This window comes from Hetaerina americana, unplaced genomic scaffold (genome assembly GCF_022747635.1).
Source record: "Hetaerina americana unplaced genomic scaffold, ioHetAmer1.1.p SCAF_5, whole genome shotgun sequence".
Classification (NCBI taxonomy): Eukaryota; Metazoa; Arthropoda; class Insecta; order Odonata; family Calopterygidae; genus Hetaerina; species Hetaerina americana.
In genome coordinates, this window is record NW_027287095.1 from 38365778 (window position 1) to 38392135 (window position 26358).

General features: G+C 34.6%; 1 protein-coding gene and 1 long non-coding RNA gene across 2 annotated transcripts; one reads left to right on the forward strand and one right to left on the reverse strand.

Annotated features, from left to right (window-relative positions):
* Positions 1-2041: 2041 nt before the first annotated feature.
* Positions 2042-5468, reverse strand: LOC139693764 (nuclear receptor-binding factor 2). The gene is made up of 5 exons (XM_071592037.1): positions 5310-5468; positions 5001-5185; positions 4413-4538; positions 3989-4226; positions 2042-2609 (listed from the first exon to the last, which is right to left on the reverse strand). Exons 1-5 carry the CDS (start codon positions 5331-5333, stop codon positions 2229-2231), a joined length of 954 nt encoding a protein of 317 aa, XP_071448138.1. The 5' UTR covers positions 5334-5468; the 3' UTR covers positions 2042-2228.
* Positions 5469-5693: 225 nt separating this feature from the next.
* LOC139693765 (uncharacterized) lies at positions 5694-22694 on the forward strand. Its single transcript, XR_011702068.1, has 3 exons — positions 5694-5750; positions 19415-19540; positions 22614-22694. It is a non-coding gene; the product is annotated as an uncharacterized lncRNA (long non-coding RNA).
* The last annotated feature ends 3664 nt before the right edge of the window (positions 22695-26358 follow it).

Here is a 26358-nt window from a genome sequence, read left to right on the forward strand (position 1 = left end):
GACATTACAATAGAAGTCTGGTTTGACCTTTGTTCCCACTGATGCTGTAATGTGGCCACAGACATGGACCATGTCAGACTTCATTGTCTGAACACACTTGAGGAGCAGGTTTAGCACTGAGATGAAGTGAACTCATTCACATACAGAGCAATCTCGTCCCCATGATGTGCTCTTCTCAAATGTCTTTAATAAGGCTTTGAGGGGACAAAGCTAATAGACTACGGCAAAGTCCAGACACTATTGTACATATATGTGAATTCTCAACAACACCCCATGAGCTAAAACCCACACCCTAGCCAATGACAGCTGAGCTTTGACCTAGATTCAGACTTTGAAGTTCACAACCCTGGCACTGCCACATATGTTAATCAGCTGTAAGATTGACGTAATGTAGGAAATAGAAATAACTACTTTGTTAATGCCACTTAATGTTTAAATTTTATGACCAAGGTTTCAATGCATTGTAATGCTCATAAGATTAAAGCATTAAACTTAAGATTAGCATCAAACAGAATTAACAAAGCTGTATTTTTCTTCCCAAAATGGATAAGTCCCACAAAGTCAAGCCTGAAATTACGATGACTTAATTTAGAATGCAGTTGTATGTAGGAAAAATAATGGATTTTCAACAGGCCTTATGATCTCTGTCTAAAGTTTCTGTTTTCTCATTTCATTGTCTTTCATACTTCAAAGTTCTTATGAAGGCACTTTTACATCTGAATGTTTCAAGTAAAAAGGCTTGTAAAATTTCATGTTATGGCCTTTGGCTCAAGGAGTAAATCAGTGTTATAATTAAAACTGAAAATTTCATCCATACTCATTTTACAAAAAACTCTATAATTGACTTTCTGGTTATCTTATTGCAGCAAGAAACCTTGTAACTGTTTGTTTTTAATACTCAGTGGAGTGCAAATGATTAATTCACTTAACAAGTCTCAAATCTAAAAATAAGGAACTTTTTGTTAAATACAGATTTTTTCAGAAAAGCTGCCTAATATTACTTAGTTTCCCAGGAAAGCAAAAAAATACCAAAGGTAACACATTATTTCAATGATTATAATTGCCTTCACGTGCCATGAAACTCCCCATACATTGTTATCTTCATACAGCAAGGTGTTTCTCAACCCAAAGGATCTTTGTCTTTACATATTTAATTCCATATTATGCTTGTCATTCAATGAGGTTTAACCAAGCTTTCTAGGATTCTAAGCCAAAACCTCAATTCAATCATGTCTATCCGTACCCCTGTATTTTCACTCTTTCTAGCCCCAAAATCCTCACCTAACCCCTCTAGTCTCATCCAGTCCTTTTTGAATGTACAGGTGAAGAGAGAGATTGCAATCTACCTTACACCCTACTTTGTTGGTGCCCCTACTTCAGATTCTTCACATTTTACAATTGTCTTTTCATCCTTACTTGGGTTCAAATTGATCTTCATTGAAATATATATTACAGCCCTCCTGCAGTACCATAAACAGTTGCACTTTGAATTATTTGAGGCTTTTTCACTAATCAAAAACAATGCTAAGAGGTTCTCTCTTTTCATACTATTTTCTAGTTCAAGTTTCAGTGAAGGCTGTGTTTCTATGGTTTCCTTTCCTTGCTAAATCTAAATTTGTACCATAACTGTTCCTTAAATATGTTTTCTAACCTTCGTTGTAAAATGACATTCAGAACTTTCAGGTTATGTAAAATTACATTTGTAGTGTGATAGTTTTACTTACTGGCTAGTACATTCTTAAACAATGGCACCTCTCCACACTTCTGAAAATCGTGGCCAGTAAATGTTTCATTAATGTCACAAATCAGTTTATATTTTGCATACACTTCTTAGCCCTTCTCCAGATGCTTTTGAACTCTGCTAACAATATGTCAAGGAATAGAGGTGGAATCCTAGACAATAAATTGCATTCCTCCATGGTACGTTTAAGTAAAGGCAAAGTCATCAACAGCACAACTACAGTGTATGTCATTTGGAATAACTCATTATGCGTATGCATTGGTGGGTTAAATGGTGGTTAGGTTATTATATCAAGACATCTAGGATATGCAACATGGTTTATTTTAACAAGCAATAAATATGTATACAAAAAAATAACAGTCTTGTGACAAATAAACAATCCCAAAACTGATTAATTTATGGCCAAAATGCTCTTTATTTATTGCCATGGCATTCCCGGGGGGCAGTGTTTGAAAAAAATCCAGCAACTAATATCTTGCATTAAAAGTTATTTTATTTCTTCACTTGTTTGTTTAGGAAGAAGACCGGGAAAATCAAATGCAGGCATCTCCAGGGGAGCTAGAGCAGGTAACTGTCTACCACCATCTGGACTAAGTTCACTACATGGAGACAGAACAAAGGGGGAACTTCCCGGTGATGATTCTGTTGTAACACGTAGACACGAAGCTGGACCAACAGGATTGTTTTCACTACCCTTTCTTTGTAAAATGCAGTCATTAAACATGTCACACATGGGCAAATGAGAATTTGTGCTGCCTCTGCCAACAACTGGGTATTTACCAAACTGGCCCTCCAAACGCAGAATTCTTCTCTTTAAATGGTCATTTTCTTTATGGCACAAGTCCAAGTCTTCCAAGAGCTGAACCACCTATAAAATAATGAAAATGATAAACATATTACTGAAATGATTATTCATTTGAAACTAAAGTTGTGCAGCCTTTTCACATAGTAAATATTCAACTAGGTGTTGCCCATTGTAGTGGTTAGGGGTTGTTAGATGTTGCAATATCATAGTTGTATATTACCCTATTGGGCAAGGCTGAACACAAAAATCTATAATCAGATCAATTAATGATAAACAAAGGACGACTGGCTGCAACACCAACGGCTTTATATAATAATACACTGAAATGTACGATGGCTTCAATGCATATTTGTGAAAATTATCCCTACAATTACACATTGCATGCAAGAGATTAAGTCCTAAATGCAACCTATCAAAATAACGGATCAACATCTATTAAACATGACAATGCCAAACAAGGATTTTTGGCATTCTATTCAAGACTTCTTGGTTTGGGTAACTTAAATACTCATTTGCATCAAATGGAATGTTCAGCTAAGCTATTTGTATTTGTTGTTAAACAGTGACAAATAATTCAAGATACAAGAATACTTTACACTCTGAGGGTGACCTACTTTGACACTTGCATAAAAATACCACTGCTTCCACCAAAAAACTCACATGACTCTTATATTTTCCTCTCGTATCTTCAATCAACATAACATGTGGAGCTCTCAGGTCTTTCGAGTAAATTTTAATTCTTAACATTGATGTCCACGGAAATGTCAAATCCACTAACATCACTCGCTCAAAAATTGCGGTAAAGATACATGATTCATCGATTGATCCAATGCATTCCTCCCATTTCTGTTTTTCTCCACCGGCGGCAAAATTTTCTCCTTGATCCCCTAACTGAAAGCTCAACAATGTAGCCGAGATAGTAATTATCTGCAAAGATTTAAACCTGCATTGCAATGTACTGGAAACTATTCTATATTGCAATACACTACTCCAGGTCTCCGGCCCGATTTTTTACATCATTTGAATTTCCATAAAGGTGATTCAATTAATTTGATTTTTTTGAACCTTACCAAGGACCTATTTCAATTTGATAGCGATGTCAACAATGACATTCAGGCTTGCACAGCACATCTGTTAAATATAACTCACCCATCTTAAACTCCTGACTAAGGTACCCCTCCCTTTATTTCCATCCTCACCCCTATACTCCCCTTCAAATGTAACCTCCGCACTAATATTTTGTGACTCTTCAATCCAGTCTGCTAAATTCCCTTAGCCAGATGAAGATGACTTAGCCATCAAAATGGTTGGGGTACATATTATGATTTTTCAATACCTCATTTCACTCCCAATTTTTTCTTTCCTTTCCTCATTAGATTGCAATTCCTGCCTTGCTTTATTTTATCTAGAAGGTTAAAAAATAGAACTAAAAATTAACTAACCTGAGACCTTAATTGCTCATTCACAACTCTCAATTCTTCAATCACAGTCTGATCATCTTTGGGTAACCTACTACCCGACATACAAGGCTTCCATTCACTTGGCTCGAGTCTTGCAACAGCTTCTTGTTCTGTCACAGTATTTTCTGGGAGGTTGTTTTCTTTGTTTCCCAAAACTTCTTTACTTAATGTACCTTTTTTTAAAAGAATTTGAAGTAGGGAGTCTGCTTCTTCCATAGTCCTAAAAAAAATGAATTTTAAGTGTTAATTTAGGCTAAATCTAGGTTTTGCAACAAATGAAGCATTTTATAAATCGATCATACGAGTACACTCCTATGAACCATATCTATGAAACTTTACTGCACAACGCTATTTTAAGTCATTTCTGTTCTATTTAACTCATGAAATTAAGTTTTGACAAGCTTACTTGTATATTTCCGCCTGAAGATGGTGACTTTCTCTCTCAGGCTGTACTGGAATCTCAGGATTAATTATTTTTTTATGATCACAAGCAGCACTTTTTAAATGCTTCTCATAACAATTTGACTTCATCCTAATTTAAAAATTAACCTTTAAATACAGCTATATGCACAAAATAACTCATTCAATAATGTCAAATTACTGTTTTTCCATTATAAATAGGTAGCTGTTATTTTTATGACGCTCTAAGCACAAGGTCCTAGGAAATCACAGTGGCTATTAACGTATTTGTTGAGAAGTCTAATAACTATATTATCCATGACTAAAACGTAAATTAATCATATATATGTGGTTGACTTTCTGGTTATCTTATAACTTATTACAGATGTCATTAACTATTAAGATAAAAACCACGATACTCAACGACAGCATTTGAAATTCATTGACAAGTTAAGGAAAACACACTGCTGATTCTGACCAACAACATCACATAAAATAAATATTCAAATGAAAATTACGTCGTCGAAAACACAAATTTGAAATTAATTTTCTATACGATAAGTCATCATGTCATTGAATACTTTTGCAAACTTACTTTATTACGCTTTCCTGCTGAATATGATAATCTCTTTGCAAAGTCAATGACTCGAGTGCTTTTGCAACATTAGTAAGCTTCATAGCTTCTTCCAGTAGCCTTGACGCTTCCTTATGGCACTTAATTGCTTCATCGAACCTTCTATAACGTAAATGCGCTTCAGCACGTCTATGTTGCTGATGTGCCTAACAAAATGCATTCATTAATATCAAGAATAAAATCAAATTAAAGTAAGGTGACAGATAATTTTGTGTAGATCACAATAGCATTAGCTTAAATCTTGACATTTATCTAAACGAGTGATTTTACCAAATTTAAAGCAGAGGTTTCCATGCTGGTTATATGTGGAAGTCCTACTTAAATCAATAGGTTAAACGCGTAATACATAGTATGAACACAAAGAACTCAACGTCACGCAACAAAAATAAACTCTACGTTCAATATTGCTCAGAAGGCGCCCATGGCCAAATACAAATGATTGCGAAAATCAGAGAAAATATAATATTTGAGGACGTAAAAGCGCATAGTACCGCGAGACATGGTTAGGCGGTATGGCGATATGCTTTCAGTGTAACGCGGAAATGGGGTTTTACAATTATGGCTTTGTTTGAAATTACAATGTAGCTAATTCACCGCGTATTTTTTTATTGTTTAATGCATGAAATGGCTTGAGATGGAGTAATCCATTTTCGATGAACATAAATATTTGGATGAAAATGATTTTCCCGACTGTTGCAGATGCATTACAAGGTAAATTGACATATTTTAGTTGAACTTTTGAATAAACGTCATACTAATGATTCAAAATTGAAAATTAATTTAACTCAAGTGTGATTGAATCATATAATTGCAAATCGTCTGGGGCCTAATATGCTAATCAGGCAGGTGCAACAATATAAAAACAGGCGTACAAGTTAACGAATAGCATTTTCTCGATTTATTTAATTCCTTAAAAATATAGATAATCGCTATCGAACAAATATTTTTAAAATATAATAAATTGCAACACATTAGTAACTTCTAAGTACAATCTATTTTGCAGTCAATTTCTTCAATTTTGATGCGGCTGAAAACTTTAATAAAATATTTGTAAATCTTTGGATGCGATTTTCAATCAGAATCCGAACAGAAATAACGTAATTAATGTCATTTATAAGGGTGGAACCATAGGGTTTTCCATTATCATGTTTAACTAAGCTGATATGATGGCAAGGAAAGTTAAGGGAATAGTTGTAGGATGCTTTTGAGAGAGACTGTTCATCTGTTAATTGGAAAAGTCTCAAGCTAAATTTGAATATTGGTTTCGATAAAATATTCATGTCATCGGTCATGTACATTAATGTAGATTGTTACTATTTGTGTGCTTCACCATGCTGAAAATCACAAAAAAGCTATACTTTTACACATATTGATTTTTCTTGCAATCACACTCATTATGGAGAAAATTTTAACCCAAGGTGTTGGAAAGTGTCTTGATATGTTGTGAATAAATTAGTTTTCAATGAAAAAATGATTAGTTGGCAATAAGCACTCAGAAATATATGACCTCAAATTCTCCAAGGGCATTAAAATTTAGCATGCTAGCCACTTCAAAATTTTAAAGAGTGAGGCTGACCTTTCAAGTTTTTCAGATGCGAAAATAGTTTGGCTCTATAACAATTCTGTTTTATGGTATTTTCATTTTAAATTGTTGAGAGAAATGATTCTTTAATGTGCATCAATGTGTTTTAGTCCTCGGAGATAGTATTATAGTCCCAGATTATAGATAAAAATAAAAGATGAGAGCTTAAGTTGGGGTAAGTCTAGACCAAGAAGTAATCATCTGTAGTGAAATAAGTAACTTTGTAATTCAACACACTCTTTATTTAGAACACGACCTAGGTTTTGACGTTGGATGTCATTGTCAAGTCTGATGATGATGTCCAACATCAAAACCTAGGTCGTGTTCTAAATAAGGTGTGTGTAGAATTACAAAGTTACTATTTCATTGCAATATGTTATGTAAAATCCATAAAGTCACGTTGGAGGTAACAAATTTCAGTCGTCCTTAGACAGATTATGGGCTTAATTTACTACTTAAGTCAAAGTAACTGGAAAAAGGTGAATTTGTTTGTCTATTACAGCATAATCAACAATCCATGCACTTTTACATGAGCCAAATTCTCAGTAAATCTGGGGCAGTGGTTCCAAAAATAATTATTTCATATCTCTGTAATAGAATTGAAATATTTAATTTGTTGGGCCTCAGTTAAATTGGCACTCTATTATTTACATGATAAAAAAATCATTCTTTCGCCGGCACCTCACATATTAGGATCCAACTAACGATGAACATTCTTTGGTCTCTGGAAGATTCAGAAAGTGTTTCATTGACACTTGCTTATCAACTTATGTGTACATAAATATTGTGCGCAGAAATGTTTTTTATAAATAAATAGTTAATTCTATGGGTAGTCTTAGTGGAAATATTTAGCAGATGATAGAAATTTGGAGCAATTATCATTGTACCTATCTGAACAGATCTAATGGCCATCAGAATGCAGAATACCTTCCAGCACATTAAGGTTGCAGGGATATATTATGTTCTCCTGTCAGTTTTTCTGTTAAGTCAGGTATCCAAAAACAAGTTGTGGGTGGTTATGTCAGGCATTCTTTTAAAGGTTCAGTAACAGTGTCCAACCTTTCTGTTACCAAGTCAGCTATCCAAAAACACAGTTCAGATGATGATTGCCTTTTCTGATTGGTGAAGGCAATCAAAGATGAAGAGAATTGGAGTAGAAATTTGGGAAAATCTTGCATTTCAAAGAAACAAAACAACACATAATCTCTCACAGAATTGTAGCCATTATCTTGCTGTATATACAATATATCCATGAAAAAGTTAATTTCATTGCTCAAAAGTAGCTTATATTTATGAAATTTAAATGCATTTGAAAGCCTTGTACTTGTTTTTAAAAAAAAAACTCTTGAAAATAAGCCATCAGATTCCAATGTAATTGTTCAAGTTGGCGTCAATTTAATGCCTTCAGGATTAACTGTGAAGGTTCCTGGATCGAGTCAGTTTTGAATATTACTTTAGTTTCACATGGGTTTACACAGTAGTGGTTTCTTCAAAAGTAATTATTACTCAGTTAACCTTATTCCTCTCCAAATATAAAATACTCAAAACCACACTTGTAAAACTGTTGGTATTTTTGTGTTGATGGTCATATTAATCTAACTTGTAACAAACTGAAGACTTACTATAAAAAATGTTGCTAGCCAATGACTTTCGTGTGATGCAACATGTTTTACGTGTTTGCTGTGCGGATTGCATCAGTGTAAGGATAATACATAAATAGAAATCCGAATTTTCCATCACGAATTAAGGAAAGAAGAGCTAGGTTTTTGACTGTGTCATACATGGTATTCTTCTATATAAATTGGAATACTATGGGGAGTAGGTATTGAACTGAGTCTGTTTCAATCCTACTTGTGTATTCAATAAACAAATGGCTGTTGTACAGGATGAGAGTCCCAAGGTCCATGGTTACACATCCATTATATCTTCCAGGGATGAGACTAGGTTGCTACTATTTTTATTTAAGGGTGAATGATTTCTATAGAATTGTGATAGGTAATGCAATAGTGCATGAAATGCTGTACAGTGTGAGCAAGGAAGCAGAGGCTTTGAAGGCTCTTTCCCTGCTACCACTTCTGGATGCATACATTTGCGTTTCAGCAAATTGATTATTGATGATTGGGATCATCATCATGCGTTTTCAGTGAATTTTAATCATCATTTTTTAGTGAAGACAAAAACATTCAAGCTGTTTCAGTGTGAAAGGAAAGTGACTTTCAGTCACATCCTTGAAATGTTCTCTACTGTAAACTATCTTGACTTGTAGGTACCTACCTGTTGTTTCACACACAAAGGGCTTAAACAAAAGCAATAACAATTTCCTCTTATGAAACTTAGCTCTTGCTATCTGATTATATGTAAAATCTGAAACTTACTGTTAAAAGTGTGACTTAAGGAGAGTTGAAGGGAAGGGGGAATCATTAGTTAAAAAAATTTGGTGTATAATGGATCCTCATCAATTAATAATGCTTTAGTCAAAGGTCTAACTAGGAATAAAATTAAAATATATTGCAGGATACATTATTTTACACCACATATTGATGTACAAATATGAGTTGACTTTTTGACATTGAAGGTTATTGTGAAAACAAATTACACAGAAATGTTTTTACTGTGATCAATATGCTTTTCTTGGTACGTTTATCAGTCTTCTTTATTCTTTGTACTTGGTTTTGCTGAAATAGAAGAAAGCACATTTTTTGGCCATATATTTTAAATGAACTGTGATATTGAGGTAAAAAGAAGGTATTGTGATTAAAATCTAAAAAGTATCAGAGAATATATAGCTTCAAGAGCTCTCAAAATATTTAGGAATAAGGAAAAGTAATGGAAACATGGTCGCTGAAATGTTTCAGCAGTGAATATCATATTCAATCTGTCATTCTTCTGATATTTCTGATAACCATCCGTTTTAATTTGTGTTTTTTTATTTGGATTAAATTTTAAATGTAGAATGGAATTGAGTAATTTTCAATGGAAAATGTTATTAATTCAATGTATGAATTGTTTACTTAAATCATTTGATGTCCTTTTAAACATGAACTGAAACCTTTCAATTACAATTTCCTGATATTGTTGCATCACTTACATGCTTTGTTCATAATGTCCCATAGTTCACTGAAGGGTATGAAGAAAAGAAGTGTCAGCCACACGGAAGCCAGAACAACTTTTACTATTGTGTTCATATCAAACTGCAAAGATCATTGTTTCAAATTAATCAAAGAGCAAAGTGCTACAATTTTTCATCAAAACATTTTTTTAAACATGTATATTAGTTTCTATGCACAATGGTTTAAGTAAATCCTCCATCCATATTATTTGTTATTATTAGTAGTCGTCAACTGGCATTGAGGAAGTTTTTGATGAACTCTTGGGATTGCATAGTACTGTACTCTGAAGCACTAACAAACATGATACCCATATAATATCATTTAACGATGTCATATATACTTTTCCGCATCTTGCAATTGAGTGAGGGTGTTTTTCTAGCTTATGACACTTAAGAAACCTCCGTATTGGTAAAAATAACTTGGAAAACGCACCTGTGTTGGGGACAAGGGATGTGGAAGTCCAGTGAGTAGGGTTATTGATTAATGTCTGTAAGGCCAGGGTTTGATTCCAGGAGATGCCTCTGGGCATCCTTACATTCACCAAAACTGTAAGATTTTTTGGATACCCTATCTTCCTCAGAAACCATTGAAGGCATGAGGCTCCCCTCCCCTCATGTGGAGGATTGGGATGGTGTGGTGGCTAACATACTGGCTTCCCACCACGAGGGCCTGGGTTCGAATCCCGGCGACGACATATTTTCCAGTGGTATCCTGATGTCTACATTAGGTGCTTTGTGGAGGGCACTTTCAGAGAGTGCGCCGTCCGTAAGATGGGATATAAGCTGTGGACCCCTTGGCACCTTTCGTTAAGAGCAGGCTAATGCCATTGCCGGGTTTCTCTCCACCCTGCATCCAAATGGCGCAAATGACTTAAGCTGTTGGTCGCTTCCCATAAAAATTACTACTACTACTTCCCTCATGTGTGAATTCCACATGCCAAATGTGGCGTAGCATTAGGTGAGATCTACCCTATGAACTCAGGCTATTACTGTGGGTGGAGTGTTGTTGCCAGGAAGCATTGCAACTCTGACTCCGATGTAGAAACACCCTGATCATGATCTGTGTGGTTTTTTGTCAAGTTCTTTGCGGTTTGTTTATAGGCTTGTTGTATGCTAGCAATACATTAACGGGTTTCAACAAATTATGATCAAAATAAGTTCATTATAACTTTGAGTTGTGGCTGTGTATGCATGCAGTAACTGGTATTTGCTAATTATGCAAATAATTTTCACTTACCAATGTCCCTGGTGTCAGTGTTAATGGAGTTGACTTTGCACTAACTTCTGTTAGAATTATGCCCATTTGGCATAGATAGAATGCATATGATAAGCGACTCGGAATGAGAAATCCTTTCCAACTTAAAAGTCTGTTGATTGATTCTGGAATACAAGAGAATATTTGGTAACACTCAGATGCAGTGAAATATTATTAGGAAAAGATTATCAGAAAAGTTGGACAAGTTTAAAGAAAGTATTTTTTTATATTTTATTCACAGAACAGCAGCCCTGATCTGGATATTTATTTATTTATTGACGAGAATATCCCTTTTGCAAAAAGAAAGGCAAAAATGGATTAGTTCCACAGTCATAAACATTTGCATATGAGTACGACTTATATAAACATAGCTACTTGTTATTGAGAATGGAATTATAATTGAGAATATAAGAAGAATTTTGATTTACAATAAATGAAAGACATTTTCAAATGGTGTACAGGAAAGCAATACATACCCAGTTAGATTATAATAAATAGATAATATAATAATAATATAAATATATAATAATCAAAATAAAAAATTGAAACAGAATATAAGAAATTAAGTATTTGTTACAGGCCAGGTGATGGTGCAAAATGAATGTGAGTTGTAGTCATTAAATAGACCTTGTGGCATTGGGTGAGAAAATTTACCCAATGGGCATTGAGAACAACTTAATGACATGTACAGGTATCCTCGCGGCAATAATTAGCATTCTAAAATTCTTCAGGTATTTTTAAGAACATTTTTGAAGGAATATTGTTGAAATAGAAATTAGGCCAATATAATCACAACTGTTGGCATCTCTCATGATATGGTTTATAGGCAGGTAGTGTAATTTTGTGCATGATATCTATGCTAAATCACCCACCCAATTGTGGCATCTACTAAAGGAGTTATGGTCACCTCCTTGGGTAGATGCCAAGCCTTTGAGAGGATTCTCTTTTAGGTGCAGTTCTTAAATGGCCAAATCAGTATAGCTATGAAGGAAAGTAAGCAAAAGAGCAAAAAAGAAAAACCTTTGCTGCTAGCTTTTATGCTGACTTGATAGGCTTCATTCAAGTGTGGCACAAAGTTAACAAATAATATCATCTGGTGATAGATGTGGATTTGGCATTTATCAAATTTCAACTATGCTTAATTTGGTCAAAATATGATATCCATTGTTGCTTGTCAGTGTTAACTGTCCGTGTTGTTTTTTAACTGCTGCATTTTCAACTGTGGGCAAATGCATCTTTATATGTACCATTCCCCTGGGAATATTACAATATTAATAATCAAGCAGTTTTCTCTGCAACCTCAGGCATTGAAATAAAGTACATGTACCAACACTGAATTTGATCTGTAACCATTGGAAGCATTCCACCACCTCCTTGGAGTGGAGCTACCTAATTGGTCCTAAGCACAAAGAACCTGACCAAAAGATATTAGATATTTGCAAATTATAATAGTGCTTACAAATAATTGTTGCCTAAAACTCTGGATCCCTGCCATTGCAATTCATTCAATAAATAATTAATTTTGGATACTAAAATTTGACTACGAATTTACATAGATATATAAATATTAGGTAAGTAATGAAAGATGGAGTTGCTTGAGCGTTAACCAGAGTGAAAAAAACCATATTTGAATTAATCTCACCAGCTTGCCCAGTGATGCATAAGTAAAGCAGCCAGGAAAGAGCGAAACCCCATGTGAAAGGCTGTAAAACACCATAAATTGCTGCCTCAGAGACATCATGGGTACAGCCAGGTCTTGATAGGTGCTCCATACTTAGAAATGAGTAATATGCACCCCACAAAGCAAAAGCACTTCCTATTAACAGGGACACCTATGAGAATAGAATTCAAAGTAAGATAAATTCAGAAATTGTATTTTTAACCTTCTTTGTCAACACTAGTGCTTGTCAATGAATTTGTGAAAGTATAAACATTTCTGAGATTGTTTGCGCGTTTCATAGTTAATGTTTTAAGTTCAGAGAAGGTGCATAATATCAATGAAATTCCTGGAAGGATCTAAACTCAAAGAAATCATGCTATACTTTTTTACTTAAATGAAATCACAAGCTGGCTTTTTTAATTTTTCTGACATGCGGGTTATACATATCATTAGTAGTCCACAGATATATTGTTAAGTGACTTTAGACTGGGAAAACATGCTATAAACTTTGTTGAAATATTTTAAAATTCATCTATTCACATCCAAGAGAGATTCTTCGTTCTTGAGTGATTCATGTATTTATAAATATTTCAATTATTTTTACCTTTGATAATTTCCTCTTTTTGTCCCGAATCCTTAAGTAATATGCCAGAAGAATGCCATAAAAATATGGCACAAGACGGTGAAGAAAATTCAGATATATTTTATCAGCACTCTTCGATATTGTGGATGTACTGAAATAAAAATGTTGGTTAATTCTAGGGTAATTGTGCATGCATGATGGTATTTTCACTTATTACTATCTTTTTGCTACGATGAGGGTAAAAAAGAAACTTAACAATTCCACAATAAAGATTTTATATTTCCCAACCATGGTTTCAATGCGGTGCATCATCATCACCTTGAAACTCTGGATCCCCTATCATCACCTGATGATGATGCACAGCATCGAAACCGTGGCCATGATTAAATCTTTAACGTGGAAGTTTAGTGTCTTTTTTACCCTCATCATGAAGGAATTCCACAAAGTTAACCTGAAACTGTTATCTCAATGCGACAATTTCAGAGTGTAAAAATCATTCGCCTTGACTGGGATTCGAACCCAGATCCCTCAATATCCGGTCGAGTGCTTTAGCCACTTAAGCTACCGAGGCGTCCTCTTAAACTCTGAAATTTTGGGGCTTTTTTAAATTTTGGGGCTCTTTTAGCGGATGACTCCGTTAAAAGTTACTGTTGCGGCATCTCCCATAGTTTCTTTGGAATTTGAAACTGTTATGTTTATCTTTTTGCTAGTTAATATTTTCAAGTAAGGCTAAAATAGTCGAGGGATTCATGAAATAAATAGCGACGTTATTGCTTAAAATACTTGAAAGAATAACATAGTTCTGGATTGAGGGATATATGACCATGTAAACCATTTGGTTAATAAAATTTTCTCATTAGAGATTTCTAGAGGTTGTAGGGTTAAATTTTCCAAAAAGTTGGGATGGCTGAATGGTTAGGAAGCCTATGTGTTTAACTGTCCTCCATTCAAAGTGAATGCAAAATAATGGAAATGGAAACATTAATGCATTAATATTCAATTTTTCGTAATAATAATTTCATAGCAATTTTTAGTGTTGTGAAATGCTGTTTTCCATAATTCAGTTTTCTGTATTTTTTGGGGTATCTTTAGAAGCAGTAAATAATGGCAAGGATATGGCTCAGAATTCCTTGTGGAAAATTTAATTGTCATTCTACTATTATCTTTAAAATGATGTGGGCATGTACTTGCTTATGCAGTTATGTATGTACGGTTGTTGAATAGTAATTTATATTTTTAACTGAAAAAGTAAGATTACTCTGCCTATCATCATCATTACACCAGAGGCAGGAATGACTTCCATTATGGGAATATAAGAACTAAAGCATTGAAATTAGGATCCAATGAAATGGGCATCAGATTATATAACAAACTACCCAAAAGTATCAAGGATACAAAGGGAACTGCTTCATTCAGGCATAAATTAAAAAGATATCTACAGCGCAATATGTTTTACTCTGTTGATGAATATCTCAACAATATTCCCAACCAGTAAGTTCATACTTTTAGTTTCTAGCAATGGTCATGGTCTGATTCATGTTAATGATCAATGATTTTTGTGAATTTGATATTGCATGTGCATGTTACAGCCAATGTTCATGGGTTTGTACCAAACACTTAAGTAACTATGAGCATCATTTCTTTTATGTATCTTAACTGAGCCTGTGTCTTTGCTCCTCTTTGACGTGCCTTATATCATGCACATACACCACCCACCTGGTATTTTTGAATTGTGATCTCTGGGCAAATAAAAAGTAATAATAATAATAATTAAGCATCTAAAATCTTACAATCATACTATTGTTCATTGCCAATCTATTCCAGCATACACTCAGTTCTATGTGGTGATTCATGGAGAGAGTATCTCATGCCTGGAATTGCATACAAATAAACATGAAAAAACAATCACACCAGGATGTACACACAACCACATGTGGTTGTTTGCAGGAATATTGTCATGCCAGTGCCAACCAGAAGTCTTAATTATTACATTGTAGTGATCATTGGTGTGGGATACTCCTTCCATAAATCACCATATAGAACTGAGTTTATGTCAATATTGAGTGTTAGGATTGCATGGCTGTGAGTAACTGATTACTGCCTACCAAGCATGCAAAAGTAAGCAGTTAATAATGTAAAACTTACTCTATGCCATGGTACAAAACTGTTGCTGCTTCTCCAGTCATCACTATTCTATATTTTAAGTAGGAAAGTGAAACCAAAGTCCCCAGCATGGAAATCATTGCAATTTTTGGCATTTTCCATAAGAAAATCACAATGAATGGTGAAAGCAGGTACATATGCATGTCTGTTTCTAGTTGATGTGCATTAGGAATACACTGGAAAAAACCATAACATTTTAATAATATAATCTATTTAACCTAGCTAGTACAAACCATTTGCGCAAATAACCAAATGCACATCCAAGCATATAACATATCAATACCGAACCCTCTTTAATATGACCATATGCGCTTACATGATTATAATCTTTAAGTTTTTATTTCATTTAAAATTCAAACTTTACCTCTAACTGTGGCATTATTCTGAATTGCGGCACACTATTTTACCAACCCAATCAATATCATTAATACCCATCAGGCATGACACTTCCATTGTTTTTCACAAATAATATGCTTTACCCCTTATCTTTCCTGAAATACATTAAGATACCCCAGCCTTGAAATATGGTCAGTCTAAAGTTATCTCCAGGGTTGATCTGAAAGGAAAATTTTGGGTTCCCATCCCTGTGCCACTTGTGGTTTCTAAGAGACTACTCTCTTCCAAAATGTCGCGAAACTTGAATTTAGCTAATGCTGTCCAGAGTTAAGACCTGGAATTGAATCTTGACCCGCTAATCAGTAGTCAAAATCTGTTGCCATTTTTGTGTATAACAAGCCAATTTTCACATTGCCTATACCATATTTATCTTGAAGAAATCAATAGACATTTTAAAGGTGCATATCATTGCAAAATACCCACAGGAGTCCAAAATCTAGAAAATGGCCTCCAGATATGGAGAATAACTATTGTAATTTTTCTAAATAAAAATAAATGGATATCCAAGCTCTTGTTGTTATGTATTATGAGGAATTTTTTTCGTCAAAAGTTGCCAACAAAGGTAGTCACTTAAAAAAAAGGCAATTAAACTGGTTTAATGATGAATTGGAGTCAACGAGAGTACAAGTTTTACATCTACAGTCAATTTTTAAGATGAATAAAACTTCATTCTTAATGAATTTTGACAAAGATTCAAAAAGAATATATTGATCTAAAATAACTAGTGAGGAAAAATATGTCAACAAATCTATTATCTCAAACTCTTAACAAATACCAGGTAGGGTGGAAAGTGATACAAAATGAAACCCAAAAGAGCATCAATCCAATGAAAAGAGATAAATTTAATCACTATTTTATCTCAACTTTTGATTATATTCTTAGCCATGTAAATGCATCTGATTTGAACCCTGAGGTGATTTTGTCAGAATTCTAAAAGTAAATCACTCCACATTAAGTGGGAAATAATATCAATAAATGATATTATGAAAGCTATCGGGAAATTTAATAGCTCAAATTGCAGATACATGACTTAATTGCAAACAATTATCACTTATTCCTCTACTGAGCTGACTGGTCGGACCCCCATCCACCATTGAGGCTACAGCTAACCAGTCCCAATACATTGTTGTACGTACCTCTTATGTTCTACTTCAACTCGATGATGCCTATTGTGGATTGTATACACCATCTAATGACAAAAATTATTACTATTTCATAGGCATGATCTCATAAGTATTTATGTCAACTCCCTAAATTTTGAATAATTCTCCTTATCCTCTCCTCATTTGTGTGGTAAGGATGCAATTCATCCCTAGTTTTTCTATGGTTTATTGGTTCTTATCAAATGGAAATTGTTTCATAATTTTGATGAATGTATGGTGCCATATTGGAGTAACTTCAGTCTTATTTCAATACCAAGAACATATCAAAATATGCTTGAAGATTGAATATTATGAATAGCAAATTACTGTGTATGCTTACGTTATAAGATTGCTATCCTTAACTTAAATTGGTGAAATTAATAATTATCTTTCAAAAGTATTCCAGCCCAAACAAAATTATATCATGTGGCCAAATTTTCTCAAGTTTCTTGGGCCTACTTTAAATAATAATTTTTTTGAATGACAAAAGAACACTTACCATTTTATTCATGCCTTGGAGTGTGTTGGTGTAGGTCAAAATATTAAACCATTTATTCCTGCAATTATCTATAAAGTGTTTAACCAGAAATATGTACTGTGACTCAGTAACCATTAGTTCTGCTATGCTTTCACTCCATAAAACAATAATGGCAAAGATAGGAGTGAACCTGGAAAAAATTGTGAATGGAATTCATTATGCACAATGTGAAACTTAAAATATGGCAAAATATCCTTCTCACTAACAAACGTGAGAATTTTGATTAACTTGAACCTTTTTCAGAATAGAATTTACAAGTACCTTTTGGAAAAAAATGTGAATATAATGACTCTTGCATTAATGAAAGCTTGACAAATCAGTTGATAAAGCTTCCAGTAATTTATGAAATTAAATGAATATAGGAAAAATGTAATAATAAAAGTTTTTGACAAGTAGTGTGCTGGCATATAGTACCTACAAATGGCCAAACAAAGTAGAGAATAAAATTAAAGATTGGAATTCCTCCAAATATCATTAAAATATTTAGCATCCACTGCTCAATTTGTGAAAATTAGGTCACTGAAGGAAATATAGATGTTCTCTTAGTTTATTATAGTCACCTCACCATGATACCTACATGTATGGTACTCCTTCATGCATTTCCATAAGTCTCATTATTTTAGATGATTTTAGCTTTCAAACAATGTACTCTCCTGCTGCCAGGGATTAAGTTTAATATTTTTGAGGAATTCTTTTTAAGTTTAAAAGAAACAGCCAAGCGAGAATGGGATTACTTAGTTGTTCTAGATAGCCTCAAATATGGCATATTTATTTTTCTCAATTAGTATTATAAAAATTATATCAGCATCCTCATTGTGCGTAATTAACTAAATATGTAACTACGATAAGCATAGCCAAGATTTGGTCACTTTTTTGAAGAGTAAAAATGGTATAAGAGAGGTGAGAACTTTTAAGAAAATAGTTACAGATCTGTAATCAGATATCTCAAGTTAAAATATTCAACATTGTCAGCTAAACATCATAGATTCAACCTTAAGAGAAGTGTTAGTAAACATTGATGCATCTAAAAGTAAATGTTTGTATCCATTACCAGGACCCCTAAAAACAATGTCTGAAAAATTTTAGAATGCTAATTATTGCTATGTGGATATCTGTACGTGTCAATAATTTGTTCCTAATACCCATTGGGAAAATTTTCTTAATCGATGCCACAAGATCTAGGTAATAATTACTTCTACCATTTATCATTTTGTAGCATCATCTGGCTTGTAACAAATGCGTATGTGTATACCATCTGAAAATGTCTTTCATGTATCGCAAATCAAAATTCTTCATTGATTTTAAATTATATTTTAATTCTCAATAACGAGTATGTAACTTTATGTAATTTGTACCCGTTTGTAAATGTTGGTTTCATAATTGTGGAACCAAAATATGTTTTTTGCCTTTCTTTGTGTAAAAGGGTTATTCCTGTTAAATAAATAAATAAAAATCCTTAGTCTCATATTTTTTCATTACAAAAACATAATTGTGTAAAATGATATGATATTAGCCACAATAAGTTTTTGGTTTTGGAAAATATTGATATGCAATCACTTTGATCTCAGTTTCTTTATAATCTATTATTACAAGTTTTACATTTTCAGTTAATTTAGTTTGCAATAGAAAACTCTTGCTCTGGTGAAGTTACCTCATGGTGGCAAATATGCTACAATGAATTTTTACTCACTTGAGGTATCGCCTCAGATACATTTGTGTGATGCTTAATTTCTTGTGTTCTTCCAGTCTCTTAAAAGAATAATATGCTGTCAGGAATCCACTCAGTAGAACAAAAGTGTCCACATGTCCCCAAAATGATCTTATAATCATGCTGAAATATCCTGATATGTACTAAAAGATGATTTGGAAGAAGTTAAGATGTCATGCCATTAGAAATAAATAAATATGTTGCTAAATACTTAATGTCTGACAATTTTGTGTTCACAGGTGTTTCTAAGTTAAGCTTAGTGAGTGCTGATGCACCCCTTGAAGAATACCAAGAACCTCTCCTGGCTTCACCTATTTCCTTACCAAAATTTCAATGGATGTAGGAGGCACTATTGAAAGTCACAGGTAATTCTGTAATTTTGTAAAATGAAGTCAAATTTTATTCCACCAAAGAGTCTATTTGAGGAAGGTCATGTCGTGGTTACTTATGGATCATACCTCTCACCATTCAAAAGAGCTGAGATGGCAGCAGGATTAAGCACACCACATAATCTCTATATATTATTTCCTTAAACACACAGTTTTCTTTTATATACTTTTCAGTAGCTATTCAATTTCCTGATTTGCAATATGCTTAGTCTTTTGAAAATTGTTTGGCCTTCGGCAATTTGGTACTTGCCAAAGTACTTGGTCAATGCCAAAGTTGTAGCACATTTAATCTCAAAATAAGTATTATTAGAATTTTTAAGTGCTTAAGTTTCAAGCAGCAATATAAGTGGTTGTTTGGTGGTGCTCAGGCTTCTCATTTATTATCCTTTCTAATTCAATAGCGAATCATTATTTCAATGCCATCATTTCTTTGTTTGACATAAATCATTATCCAAAATAACCAGTTGGCATTTTCACCAGTACCTCTTTTCACCTTTTCACAAATGGACTGCACGGTGAGGAAATATGGTCATTGAGTCAAGAGGCTGGGCATAGGCTGGAGTCCCTTGAGGTGTGGGTGAGGAGGAGAATGGAAAGAAAAACAAAATGGAGTTCTAGGTATGGTGGGGAAGGAGAGATGGTTGTTGAAGGAAATTGAAAGCAAGACATGAAAAGTGGATGCTAGGCATATTGAATGGCAATGGACTGTTGAAGACTGTCATAGATTGTATATTGTTTGGTAGATGAGGTAGAGGCAGGAAAAGAATAGAAATGTTGTATGGAATATAGATATAATGCATTGTTAGGGGCACTCGTCTATTTTGACCTTCCCCATGCATCGAGAGCCTTGAAAATCTAGAAGAGCTTGGGAATTCTGAGGACCTGTGGAGGAGCTGTGTTGGTGGAAGCAATGAAAACTGTTCCCGCTAGGGTTGTCCATGATAGATAGGTTGAAGGATAGGAGCCAGATAAAAGGTAGTTCGTGCAGCATATGTTTTTTTTCAGCTAAGCAGCTGGTAAGGCATCTGTCTTCAGTGGGGTGGCTATTAAGTGGTTGTGTCACATTGAAAACATTATTGAGGAAAGTAATGGGAAGAGGATGGAGAGGAGGGTAAATTATTACTTAGGAAATGATCAGTTTGGATTCAGGAACAGGAGAGGCACACATAATACTATTACTGTAATAAGGTTACTGATAGAAAGGAACATGAGAATACAATCAGGATTTATTGTTGGTGTTTTGTGCATTTTTAGAGGGCACTCTATAGAGTAATTGAATAGTATTAATGAATGAATTACAGAAGATAACAGCAGGTTGAAGGGATAGGCGACTTAACCACACCTTGTACAAGTCTCAGACTGCCGAGATGCATGTTTCAGGTAGAGAGTTGGGATGGGCAGTACTATGCAGGGATGTGAGTCACATATGACCTCTATCACCTGCTCTTTTCAATATATGTCTAGGTAATGGAAACGGATGCATGGGAAGGGTTGAAGTGAAAGTATGTGGGAAATTCATAAAATGAGCTAGATTGGTGGACGATCAAGCTTTAGATAGCCACTCAGCCAAGGGGTCACAAACATTGCTGGGGGCATTAGAAAATAAATGTGATAGGTATGGGATTCAGATAATTGTAAATAAAATTTCAAGAAGGGAGAAGGATAAGTTAAGCATCAAAATTGAAGGCCAGAACCTAGAGCAGGTCGAACAATTTATCTATCATGGAAGAATATTGGACCAAGTAGTTCATAGTAGCAGGGACATCAGGAGAAGAATTATATTATGCAAATAGGCTTTCATTTGGAGGAAGAGGTTGATGACAGGGACATTGAGTAAGAATATTATGAATATACTAGTGAAATATTGAAATGTAATGAAATAATTGACTTTGCAAAAAAAAATATTATACTAGTGAAAGCTTTAATACAGAGTGTGGTTTTGTACAGCACAAAAACTTGGTCATTTAAGCGAGGTGTTAGATAGATTCGAGGCATTTGAGATTTGGGTGTCAAGAATGGAAGGATGTCATGCCAAGGATGGAAAAGGTAAAATGAGCAGAAAGGAAAGCAAACGAGGAAGGTACTAAGCATGGTGGGGGAGGAGAGGTGATTTTTTGGAGTAATCAAAAGTAAGCAGTAAAGATGGATTCGGGGTATAGAAAACTGTCTTAGAGGGGAGAACATTAGGCCATTCAAAAAGGGAAAGGAAAAGGAGAGACACGTTGGATAGAATGAAGGGAGGTAAGATGTACACGGAATTGAAAAAGGGTTTATTGTTCCGTAGGGTTAGGTGGTGACTTAGGCAAGACTAAGAACTGTGGAGGCATTAAGGTTGTGTCCTTCCAAAACCTACCATAAACCTAGACTACCCAATAATTATTTAAGTAGTGTTGTATCAGGTAAGGCTTAGAAGTGTAGATCTTACAAGCCATCAAATACCTACCTTGACTTAGATATTTCTTCATAAAATGAAATATTTATGTCCATGCTAACCTTTATAATTTATACCTTTTCAATTAGATTTCCTTATTTTATAAGTGGACTCCACTTGAACTCAAATGAAATATGAAATAGTATTGCATGAAGATGTACAGTTGGTAAATAAACATTGCACTATCCTGGGAAACATATAATTGGTTAACATAAATGCCTTATTTGTTGTTAATCATTCTTTCAGGAAGTAAAATTAACAATGCAAACAATTATTATAGAATTGGACTCAACAGGGATAAGCAAGCATAATCAAATGTATGCCCATTCCCACCACCATGCTTTGGAAAATTTAGAATGATTGTCATACATTTATGTTAAAATTATTTAATTATGTGAATCTGCAATGATAAATAATTTTTAATGGGTGAGCAAAGATACTGGATATAGTTTAAGGGAAATATACACAAAAGTAGCTTACCATTGTTAAGTCATCCCGGTTGGCTAATGGTATGAAAAGAGTGACTAAGAATTTGTGTATGAAATACAAGAGTAGGCTAAAAATTGTCCTCATTCCATGTATGCATCTCAATTCATCTGTTGGGGTTTCTGTGTCCAGCAAGAGGCGAAGAGTCCTTCGGAAAGAAAAGGCCAGGAATATACGCAGCATGATCCCTATGGATATCAGAATGGAAACAGGTACATATCAGTATAATTACTTGAATGATAAAGATGGAATGACATCATGCAGCAGATCCCATGTTGAGCTCTGGAACCATCCTCTCTTAAGTCATCAAACCAAAAATTTTTTTGATGAATGAGAATAGAGTTAGGCTCCACGGTGTGATATCTTCATTTTTCAGATTCTATTTGAGATCGTTGGCTTTCTCATACAATGATTTTGCTAGTGCTCTAGACTTCAGTTGGTAAAGACATTACCTACCTTAAGTGCTATGTAAATTTACCATATAAAGCCAACTGCCGAGGCAAGAATTCAGAAAATGAAGAACTAATGAAATGACAAAGAGGTATTCTATGAAAAATATACCCTTTGACACCTATGATATATGCATCAGGGTTGCAAGCAGTTTCTTTTCCTAAGTCGTTTTTGGTTTCTCAAACAGTTCTGGAGCAGAGAAAGTTAAATAGTCTAGTTTTATTTGAATGTTTGAGGGCATAACTTGGATTTTAAACAAACTATCCTGTCAACACACCCATGCTCTATCCTATAGGTACCATGCCTCCTGGATAAACATACTAGTAGGTACCATGCCTACATGCATCCTCCAGGTTTTTTGAGCTGAAAGAAAGAACTGCTATCTCTTGGTGGACAGATAGGGCAGTATTAATATTATAACTGACTTTACTGCAGAAGATGAAAAACATATTTTTTTAAGTTATCTATAGAATCAATTTTACGCTAGACATTTCAAGTTTAAATGACATGTTGTTACATTACCCAAACATCAATGTTTTGTGCCACCATATGCTATGAGTGTGCTACCAAAAATATTCTGCCAAAACTTTATGAGAATATAGTCAATATGCATTCAAAATTTCCTAGAAATAAATGAACTTAAATAAAGTCATATTGCGAATAAACATGAATGGGTAACAACAGAAATGGTGAATATTTATCAAAATAACAATGAAAAATTTGCAAGTAAATCTTCCAGCAAATGAAACATTTGCTGGAAGTAATTCTCTATTGTTATGTTCACAAATGCTTCACTGTTGAAGGAATTTTGGTGATATTTGGTGTACCATTCTGAATGTTTGTATTTTTTTCCTACTAATTAATGTTGTTCATGTAGAGATGGACTTACCTCTTTCTTTGATCACCTCTCCTTCTTTAATCCGCTTTTTGTAATTTACATCATAGAAGTAGCCTGCAATCCCAACAGCGGTAAATAGAGCACAAAAACACCTGAAATTTCAGCCACATATCTTATTAGGCATATGATACCTTAATCCGGAGCTATTACTTTCACGTATAATAATATATTTCTGAGAGAACACCACTTGACAATTTATTTACCTTTCGAAAATTGCTCTCAAAGAGCCTTAATAATCTAAAATAGGTAGATTGGACTCAGCCAAAAATAATTACTCATGACTTCAAGTGACTGAAAACTAAAAAGAATTCCAGTTTAATGAAATGTTTCTTACAAGAAAAGTTTCCCTTTCATTGACATCTTCAGTTGCTCTGTCATACAGGCATCATCACCAACCACAATGTGTGTGTCCAGTTCAAATACCTGGGAAGTGTTACCAGGAAAAAGCCATTCAGAGAGGGCAACTCTCAAGTCTGATGGCCTGCATGTATGAGGTATACAAAGCCCAATGTCCATGGTGCTGAAGCTGGGAAAGAGCTGGTTATTCTGGGGGAAGAAAATCTGGATCAGTGGATACATACATTCATAGTGGTTAAAGAATTTCACTAGGCAAAAGTGGCTATCTCATTTCTCATATGGCAATCATTTACTAGGAGCAAAATGCACTTGCAGATCTGTTGTGCATAGTCACTATTGCGCATTTTCACTGATCAATTGTGCAAGAGTTGGCATCAGTAGACAGTGCCTAGTGAGATAGCCAATGGTCTCATATGGTTGTCAATGGAGCATATGAGATTGATTTATTTGACATTAACAAAAGTGTTAATAATATAAATTTTAATTTAATCTTGATGGCTATTGGAGTAATACCTTAAATTATTATTAGTTTAAACAATAGACTAAAAACTACAGTAAACAACTCAAGAGGATGGTTGGCTAGGTAATATCAGGGTTCCCATTGTACTATGAGTACAAGAGTTCATTGTGCCCTATACAGCATGCCGAATTCACATGTCTGGGTTAGGGTCAAGTTCCGTCTTTGTGGTGACTATGATTTCTGAGGAAGATGTGGTATCCAAAAAATCGCATGGCTTGGTAAAGGTGAGGGTGGCATCACTCAGAAGCAAATCCAGTCCTTCCCATCGTTGGCCCAGATCTCAGCTCACTCCAAGACAGTAGATATCGTTAGCAAATTTTATCATAACGAAACTAACAGATATCCATTTCATAAAAATATTTTTGCTGTCAAAAGATGAAATTTTGTTTGATTTTGGATATACACGATCATTAATTTATCATTAAATCAAGATGCCATGGTATGTGTTATTTATGGGATTGGAGAGGGCATATAGCTCTACTGAGCAGAACATGATGCTCAAATCCTGGAAACACTTGATATGTATTCTAGAACAGACAGAGACAGTTGAATGATGGAACAACTGCATGAGAACCAATGCACCAATTGCAAATGAAAGAGGAAAGAAAAATGGCAGCAAAAATAAATGAAGGAGTTATCCTAGGAGGCAAACTCTCTTCAGCACTTTCCAGCATATGCTTGGGAGAGGTGATAAAAGAGGTGACAGTGAATTGGTACGGAAGGAATTAAGCTAAAACAGAAAAAGTGAGTGGTCTCAAGCGTCACTTTGTGGAAATGGTTAATCATTTTTAAAATAATATTTGTGCCCAACCCTCAAAAAGTTTTATTAGCTATTTTAATGGGATAATCTGAATATATTCTTATTCTGAAGATGAATTGGAAAGGAATGAAAAGGGGCCATTTTGCAGACAATATTATTGTCATAGCAGAGAATCCAGAAGATCTGCAATCCTCATTGAACACAATGGACTTAGTTCTTCAGAAATACACAGGTAATATAAAAGCAAATCTAAAAAATGCTTATATCCTACCATGTGGAAAAGAGAATATTCAGGCAGATTTTCCATCAAAAGGAGCCCAAACAAGTGGAATCTTTCATGTAATTCAGAATTAGCATGACATGGGATATAAGAAACTCTATTGATGTCAAGTGTAGAATAGCTTAAGCTAAGGAGGAATTTTCTATGAAGAGGCCATAGCTGTCCTCACAGATGTACTAGGGGATCGAGATGGTGTGGTGGTTATCGTACTAACTTCCCACCTTCAAATCCTGGTGGTGTTGAATATTTTTCAGTGGTATCTCCATCCCTGCTTGAGGTGCTAAATGGAGGGCACTTAGAGTGAGTATGCCATCCATCAGATGGGATGTTAAGCTGCGGACCCCTTTGCGCCTTTCGTAAAGAGTAGGCTAATGCCAATGCTGGGTTTCTCTCCACCCTTCATCCTTTCCTGTCCATCCCTTATGGGGGTGCTGTCGGTTGCCTCCCCTAAATACTACTGCTACCACAGATGTACTAGGAAGTAGTTCATGAAACCTTCAAGCCTACGAACTTCACATGGTGAAAGGGCATGCACATTCCGTAGGTAAAGTCATTCAGTAGGTAGAGATCTACCTCCTGGCAGGGACAATGATAATTGTTCCTTTGAGGGTT